This window comes from Pangasianodon hypophthalmus, chromosome 16 (genome assembly GCF_027358585.1).
Source record: "Pangasianodon hypophthalmus isolate fPanHyp1 chromosome 16, fPanHyp1.pri, whole genome shotgun sequence".
Classification (NCBI taxonomy): domain Eukaryota; kingdom Metazoa; phylum Chordata; class Actinopteri; order Siluriformes; family Pangasiidae; genus Pangasianodon; species Pangasianodon hypophthalmus.
This window is the reverse complement of record NC_069725.1, coordinates 299,211-307,500: the sequence shown is the minus strand read 5'-3', so window position 1 is coordinate 307,500 and position 8,290 is coordinate 299,211. Positions and strand designations below refer to the sequence as shown.

Below are 8,290 nucleotides of genomic sequence, written 5' to 3'. Positions count from 1 at the left end.
TACACTGATACAGTGTCGTGCTGTTACAGTGTTACACTGATACAGTGTGGTGCTGTTACACTGTTACACTGATACAGTGTGGTGCTGTTACAGTGTTACACTGATACAGTGTCGTGCTGTTACAGTGTTACACTGATACAGTGTCGTGCTGTTACAGTGTTACACTGATACAGTGTGGTGCTGTTACACTGTTACACTGATACAGTGTGGTGCTGTTACAGTGTTACACTGATACAGTGTCGTGCTGTTACAGTGTTACACTGATACAGTGTCGTGCTGTTACAGTGTTACACTGATACAGTGTGGTGCTGTTACACTGTTACACTGATACAGTGTCGTGCTGTTACACTGTTACACTGATACAGTGTGGTGCTGTTACAGTGTTACACTGATACAGTGTGGTGCTGTTACAGTGTTACACTGATACAGTGTGGTGCTGTTACAGTGTTACACTGATACAGTGTGGTGCTGTTACAGTGTTACACTGATACAGTGTGGTGCTGTTACACTGTTACACTGATACAGTGTGGTGCTGTTACACTGTTACACTGATACAGTGTGGTGCTGTTACACTGTTACACTGATACAGTGTGGTGCTGTTACAGTGTTACACTGATACAGTGTGGTGCTGTTACACTGTTACACTGATACAGTGTGGTGCTGTTACAGTGTTACACTGATACAGTGTGGTGCTGTTACACTGTTACACTGATACAGTGTGGTGCTGTTACAGTGTTACACTGATACAGTGTGGTGCTGTTACAGTGTTACACTGATACAGTGTGGTGCTGTTACAGTGTTACACTGATACAGTGTGGTGCTGTTACAGTGTTACACTGATACAGTGTGGTGCTGTTACAGTGTTACACTGATACAGTGTGGTGCTGTTACAGTGTTACACTGATACAGTGTGGTGCTGTTACAGTGTTACACTGATACAGTGTCGTGCTGTTACAGTGTTACACTGATACAGTGTGGTGCTGTTACAGTGTTACACTGATACAGTGTCGTGCTGTTACACTGTTACACTGATACAGTGTGGTGCTGTTACAGTGTTACACTGATACAGTGTGGTGCTGTTACAGTGTTACACTGATACAGTGTGGTGCTGTTACAGTGTTACACTGATACAGTGTGGTGCTGTTACACTGTTACACTGATACAGTGTCGTGCTGTTACACTGTTACACTGATACAGTGTGGTGCTGTTACAGTGTTACACTGATACAGTGTGGTGCTGTTACAGTGTTACACTGATACAGTGTGGTGCTGTTACAGTGTTACACTGATACAGTGTGGTGCTGTTACAGTGTTACACTGATACAGTGTGGTGCTGTTACAGTGTTACACTGATACAGTGTGGTGCTGTTACAGTGTTACACTGATACAGTGTGGTGCTGTTACAGTGTTACACTGATACAGTGTGGTGCTGTTACAGTGTTACACTGATACAGTGTGGTGCTGTTACAGTGTTACACTGATACAGTGTGGTGCTGTTACACTGTTACACTGATACAGTGTGGTTACAGTGTTACACTGATACAGTGTCGTGCTGTTACAGTGTTACACTGATACAGTGTGGTGCTGTTACAGTGTTACACTGATACAGTGTCGTGCTGTTACACTGTTACACTGATACAGTGTGGTGCTGTTACAGTGTTACACTGATACAGTGTGGTGCTGTTACAGTGTTACACTGATACAGTGTGGTGCTGTTACAGTGTTACACTGATACAGTGTGGTGCTGTTACACTGTTACACTGATACAGTGTCGTGCTGTTACACTGTTACACTGATACAGTGTCGTGCTGTTACACTGTTACACTGATACAGTGTGGTGCTGTTACAGTGTTACACTGATACAGTGTGGTGCTGTTACAGTGTTACACTGATACAGTGTGGTGCTGTTACAGTGTTACACTGATACAGTGTGGTGCTGTTACAGTGTTACACTGATACAGTGTGGTGCTGTTACAGTGTTACACTGATACAGTGTGGTGCTGTTACAGTGTTACACTGATACAGTGTGGTGCTGTTACAGTGTTACACTGATACAGTGTGGTGCTGTTACAGTGTTACACTGATACAGTGTGGTGCTGTTACAGTGTTACACTGATACAGTGTGGTGCTGTTACACTGTTACACTGATACAGTGTGGTGCTGTTACACTGTTACACTGATACAGTGTGGTGCTGTTACACTGTTACACTGATACAGTGTGGTGCTGTTACACTGTTACACTGATACAGTGTGGTGCTGTTACAGTGTTACACTGATACAGTGTGGTGCTGTTACACTGATACAGTGTGGTGCTGTTACAGTGTTACACTGATACAGTGTGGTGCTGTTACAGTGTTACACTGATACAGTGTGGTGCTGTTACACTGTTACACTGATACAGTGTGGTGCTGTTACACTGTTACACTGATACAGTGTGGTGCTGTTACAGTGTTACACTGATACAGTGTGGTGCTGTTACACTGATACAGTGTGGTGCTGTTACACTGTTACACTGATACAGTGTCGTGCTGTTACACTGTTACACTGATACAGTGTGGTGCTGTTACAGTGTTACACTGATACAGTGTGGTGCTGTTACACTGTTACACTGATACAGTGTGGTGCTGTTACAGTGTTACACTGATACAGTGTGGTGCTGTTACAGTGTTACACTGATACAGTGTGGTGCTGTTACAGTGTTACACTGATACAGTGTGGTGCTGTTACAGTGTTACACTGATACAGTGTCGTGCTGTTACAGTGTTACACTGATACAGTGTGGTGCTGTTACAGTGTTACACTGATACAGTGTGGTGCTGTTACACTGTTACACTGATACAGTGTGGTGCTGTTACACTGTTACACTGATACAGTGTGGTTACAGTGTTACAGCGTCGTGTCTCTATTCTGCGCTGTGTGAACTGTAAGAGCAGTAGTTCTAACCTCCGCATGTTGTTGCATGTTGTTTTTGTAGATTAAGAACAGAAATAATTGCGTATTTTTCAGACTGTGATCAGTGAAGTGTAAGAGTGTAATATCGAGTTGTTTCTGTGTAGCTTTAGTGTGGAACACGCTGAAGAAACTCCGAGTGGACGTTGGGTAAGTGTGGTGCAGTTTAGTAAAGTACACAGAGAAGAATCACAACCTTCAGCCTTCTGTTTTATTAATTTACTTCAACTTTAAGTAACTGATTTACGTTCAGTTCTCTAGAACATGAAAATCTGAGTAATAAATATCAGATGGAGCACTTTTATTATTTTCCTTATTTAATCACAAGTAGCAGATAAAGTGAAATAAAACATTCTGATAAAAAGTTAAACCGACATGAACACACACCCGACATCACGCAGATTCACGATAGTAAAAAATTTGTTTTTGTGTAAATGAAAAATATTGTTGGTATGCATTAGTAAATTATTTTACTTGATTTAGTATCTAGAAGTGTTTATATTTATTTATTTCTTTAATGGTAGTGGTATCTGAATTAACGTGATAATTAAGTATAACTCTGTGTGTGTTATTTATTGTTTGTGTATTAAAAATAACACAGAGAGAAACACGAAGAGTTCGGCGATGTGAAGAAGATCATCACTGATGAGTTTGTGCGACAAAAGTAAGTGACCTGAGAGGAAGGAAAAATAATCGCTGTGGCTCGTTTACTGTATTTTATTATCGTAGATGTAGGATTAGACAGTAACTCCATCACAGTAGCAAATTATAAAAAGCATTTTAAAAAATAGTGTTTTTAATTTGTGAGAAAATATTTCCATGTCCTGCTTCCCAAAAGAGTGTCATAAACATTTGCGTATTTTCTCTGAATCTCTGAATGCAGCATTTCTGCGGCGCTGCAGCTCTTTGGCTCCGTTTAGCAGCTCAGAGAAAACCTACATAAAAACACTGCGACGCGAAACACTGCGACCCGAAACACCGCGACCCGAAACACCGCGACCCGAAACACTGCGACGCGAAACACTGCCTGTTTGATTCACTTTTTGCAACGAGTCGATTCAGAGTCGAATCCCTGCAGTCGAGCCGTTAACTTTGCACTAATCACTAGTTTAAAAGTTTATATTGTAGAGTTTATAGTTTAGATGTTTATAGTGTAGAGTTTAGATGTTTATAGTGTAGAGTTTAGATGTTTATAGTTTATAGTGTAGAGTTCAGAGTTTAGATGTTTATAGTGTAGAGTTTAGATGTTTGTTTGTGACAGTTTCAGTGCCGTTTAAAACTCACACTGATGCATTAAGACCTGCAGTAAATCTGTGTGTGCGAACGTCAGAGGATTGAAATGCTAATGTGTGAAATGCTAATGTGTGAAATGCTAATGTGTGAAATGCTAATGTGTGAAATGCTTATTCCTGATTGGCTGCACAGGTTTAAAAAAGTCTTTCTGTACGACGGTTTTAATCTCTGACCTCGTCTCACACAGCTGTTTACGCTAATGCTACACTCTGCTGCATGCAGAGGATCAGATGCTGAATAAACTCACGCTGTTGTACAGCAGCTTCACCCGTAATCAGGGTTGGAGTTTTAACCTGCTGCTTTTTATCACGTCATGTAAAAGCGTTCCGGTTCGGTTCTGGAGAAACTGTTCTGTCTGACTGAGTTCCTCTCCATCACACCACACCTCTCCCTCTTTAACGCCTCATCCCGACACCTCACACCTTCTCCCCCTCAGTCCCCCCTCCCTCTCAGACGTGCGAGTGTGACGTGCGAGTGAGACGTGTGTTAGCGCAGTGGGTTAGCGCAGCGTCAGTGCTGAAGCCCGAGGGTTGTGGGTTCGAGCCCCAGCAGGTGTAGGTGGTGTGTTCAGAGCTGGTGTCCCTCAGACCATGGGCATCTGGTTTATATCACACCGTACAGCAGCACACGGAGCCGTGACGAGGCCGAGTTCAACAGAGAGCCGTAACCAGAGCCACAACACGACTCCATACACCTTCACTTATACCTCAGCCTTCTCCAGTCCTGACCAATCACAGCACTGCGTTACACAACGGGGGCGGAGTTACAGTACCAACCCCACGCTGATTAATTCCCTCTAACAGCACGACCCCAAGTGTCTTATTCCTCAGCAACTTACCAATTACAGTTTATTATTTATTAAAGAACAACATCATACTTTTTATCCAGTTACAGTTACATTTATTTCTGTGCAGATGAGTTCCTGTTGTCGCTTACGTTATAGCAGCTATAATCACTTGTTCCCTCACCAGCCGCTGTTACTATAGAAACGATAACGTATTAGAACGAGCGCATTAATATAAACCTGCGCTACTGTCAGAGCTGCTGTTATAGAGAATTAATCAACACCTTCTGACCAATCAGAGTGCAGAATTCAGTGTCTCATTTTTATGTCTGATGTTGGGTCAGATGATGGTTTTACAGATGTTCTGTCAGATACAAGCCTGTATATATATATATATATGTGTGTGTCTGCGTGTGTGTCTGCGTGTGTGTGTCTGCGTGTGTGTGTCTGCGTGTGTGTGTCTGCGTGTGTGTGCGTGCGTGTGTGTGTGTGCGTGCGTGTGTGTGCGTGCGTGTGTGTGTGTCTGCGTGCGTGTGTGTCTGCGTGTGTCTACGCGCGCGCGCGTGTGTGTGTCTGCGTGTGTCTACGCGTGTGTGCATGTGTGCGTGTGTGTGTGTGTCTGCGTGTGTCTGTGTGCGTGTCTGCGTGTGCGTGTCTGTGTGCGTGTACGTGTGTGTGTGCGTGTGTGTGTGCGTGCGTGTGCGTGTGTGTGTGTCTGCGTGTGTGCGTGTGTGTGCGCGTGTGCGTGTCTGTGTGCGTGTGTGTGTGTGTCTGTGTGCGTGTGCGCGTGTGTGTGTGTCTGCGTGTGTCTGTGTGCGTGTGTGTGTGTGTGCGTGTGTGTGTGCGTGTGCGTGTCTGTGTGCGTGCGCGTGTGCGTGTGTGTGCGTGCGTGCGTGCGCGCGCGTGCGTGTGTGTGTGTGTGTGTGTGTGTGTGTAGGTATCTGGAGTACGTTCGTATTCCTCACACTGAGCCTCTGGAGTACGAGTTTCGTTGGGGACAGAGAGCCGAGAGCGAAGTGTCCAAACTGAAAATGCTGCAGTTTATTGCAGAGGTGAGTTTCTGTCAGGACGCGTCGAGGTTAACTAGTTAACTGGTTATCTGGTTATCTGGTTAAGGTACTGTACTAAACCCCAGACCCTAAACTCTCGAAAAACTCACATCTACTATAAATACTGTACATCACTGACTCGAGAATATTTACAGCTCAGTGCAAAAGTTTGTACACCCTACTTTAATAGATCATGTTTTCACACCTGTTCCTTCTTCATCACAAGGAGCAAAAACATTCAGAAATGTATATTAATATATAAATACTGAATATTTTCTAAATAGTGTAATAAAAATGTCCATTATTTTTTATTTCTCTTCCACTTCGTGCTCGTGTCACTCTGAACACGCTGAGATTAAACGTTTCATGTAATAAATAAGAGTTAAAGTGAACACGTGGTTTCAGTCATAAAACACATTAATAAACATTTAAATAAATTAACTAGAGCAGGGGAAGGGGCGTGTAAACTTTTGAGCAGGTTAGGGCTTGGTGATGTGACGTAAATATATCAATACGTAAAGAAATGTACCGTGATATTTAAGTTTTTCTAACAATCTGGTAGGAAGTGAGTAGTGCTATGAGTGAAAAATGAACGTTTGTAAATAATATTTTTGATTTAAAATCTGAAAAAGGGGAAAAATTCTGTATGAAATTGTAACGTGATGAGCTGCTTACAGTCAGAGATTAAAATAGTGTAAAATATGTTATAAAAATAAACCTGGTGCTCATTTAGCTCATAAAAGAGTACTGTGATGTAATTTATTGTGATTATTGATATTAGCACTAATAACAGCAGCAGCTGTAGGAGATGGAGTCACTGTAAGATTTAATATTAAACTGTGACTGAGTTTTAATCAGAAAACTCCAATAAACAAAAATCAAAATTTGTTTTGTTTTAATTTAACGTGTAAAAAAGAAAAAGAGGGACACAGTTTTTCCCGCTACAGAGAACCTGAGGGGGTGAAAACTTTTGCACTTATCTGTGTTGATGTGTGTAATGTGTAAAAGTGTTACTGTGACAGTGATATTGTGTGCGTGTGTGTGCGTGTGTGTGCGTGTGTGTGCGTGTGTGTGTGTGTGTGTGTGTGTGTGTTTATTTTAAACACAGCTACATGATCAGGAACCTCAGTCATGGACCCAACAGTACCGAGAGGCCACGAGTGCAGAGAACAACCCGCGATAACGCAACAGGAGTGTGTGTGCGAGAGTGTGTGCGAGAGTGTGTGCGAGAGTGTGTGCGAGAGTGTGTGCGAGAGTGTGTGCGAGAGTGTGTGTGTGTGTGTGCGAGAGTGCGCGTGAGAGTGCGAGTGTGTGCGAGTGTGTGCGAGTGTGTGTGTGCGGCTGTGGTTTTGTCCAATACAAAACATTTATTGAGTCTTATGCAAGAAATTATTTAACTTTCATTCTTTAAAACTGATAAAAAAAAAATTCTTTTTCAGAATTCTGTTTTGTTTTTTTTACTGTTTGTGATAAAATAAAGCTGTGCCTCTTTATACCCTCTCATAGTGCTGTGTTTTATTATTGTTTTATTTTCTTTTGTATAGGTGAGGAAAAGTGTTTATAATGATGAATAATTAGAGATTATAATGATGAATAATTAGAGATTATAATGATGAATAATTAGAGATTATAATGATGAATAATGAATTAATGAGTGAGATAAAGAGTGAGATGATGTTTGGTTGGAGGAAAAATCCAGAAGTGCACAGTGCTGAGTTTTACAATTTTTATTTAATTATTTGATTTGTTTTATTTATGTAATTTACGTATTTCCTGATTTGGGTAATTTATAATGTTATATCAGTTTATAATTAATTATATCTATGTATTAAAATGCATTAAAATGAATTCCCTTTTTATAAAATTAGAACTTTTTTGTAAAGTAATAATCCCGGATTATGTAAAGAACCCTTGAAGAACTGTTTTGCAATAAGAGTGTGTGTGTTCGCTCGGGGAGTGTGTGTGTTCGCTCGGGGAGTGTGTGTGTTCGCTCGGGGAGTGTGTGTGTTCGCTCGTTTTGCATTAAGAGTGTGTGTGTTCGCTCGGGGAGTGTGTGTGTGTTCTCTCGGGGAGTGTGTGTGTTCGCTCGTTTTGCAGTAAGAGTGTGTGTGTTCGCTCGGGGAGTGTGTGTGTTCGCTCGTTTTGCAGTAAGAGTGTGTGTGTTAGCTCGGGGAGTGTGTGTGTTCGCTCGTTTTGCATTAAGAGTGTGTGTGTTC

The 8,290-nt window shown here is 42.0% G+C and overlaps 1 protein-coding gene across 1 annotated transcript in view; it reads left to right on the top strand.

Annotated features, from left to right (window-relative positions):
• ndnl2 (necdin-like 2) overlaps window positions 1-7,567 on the top strand; it is a 14,985-nt gene extending 7,418 nt beyond the window's left edge. The window contains exons 7-10 of the mRNA XM_053240980.1: window positions 3,056-3,098; window positions 3,550-3,612; window positions 5,963-6,077; window positions 7,183-7,567. Coding sequence (XP_053096955.1) covers window positions 3,056-3,098; window positions 3,550-3,612; window positions 5,963-6,077; window positions 7,183-7,257 — 296 coding nt within the window. The 3' untranslated portion in view covers window positions 7,258-7,567. The remainder of the gene's footprint in view (window positions 1-3,055; window positions 3,099-3,549; window positions 3,613-5,962; window positions 6,078-7,182) is intronic.
• Window positions 7,568-8,290: the final 723 nt, after the last annotated feature.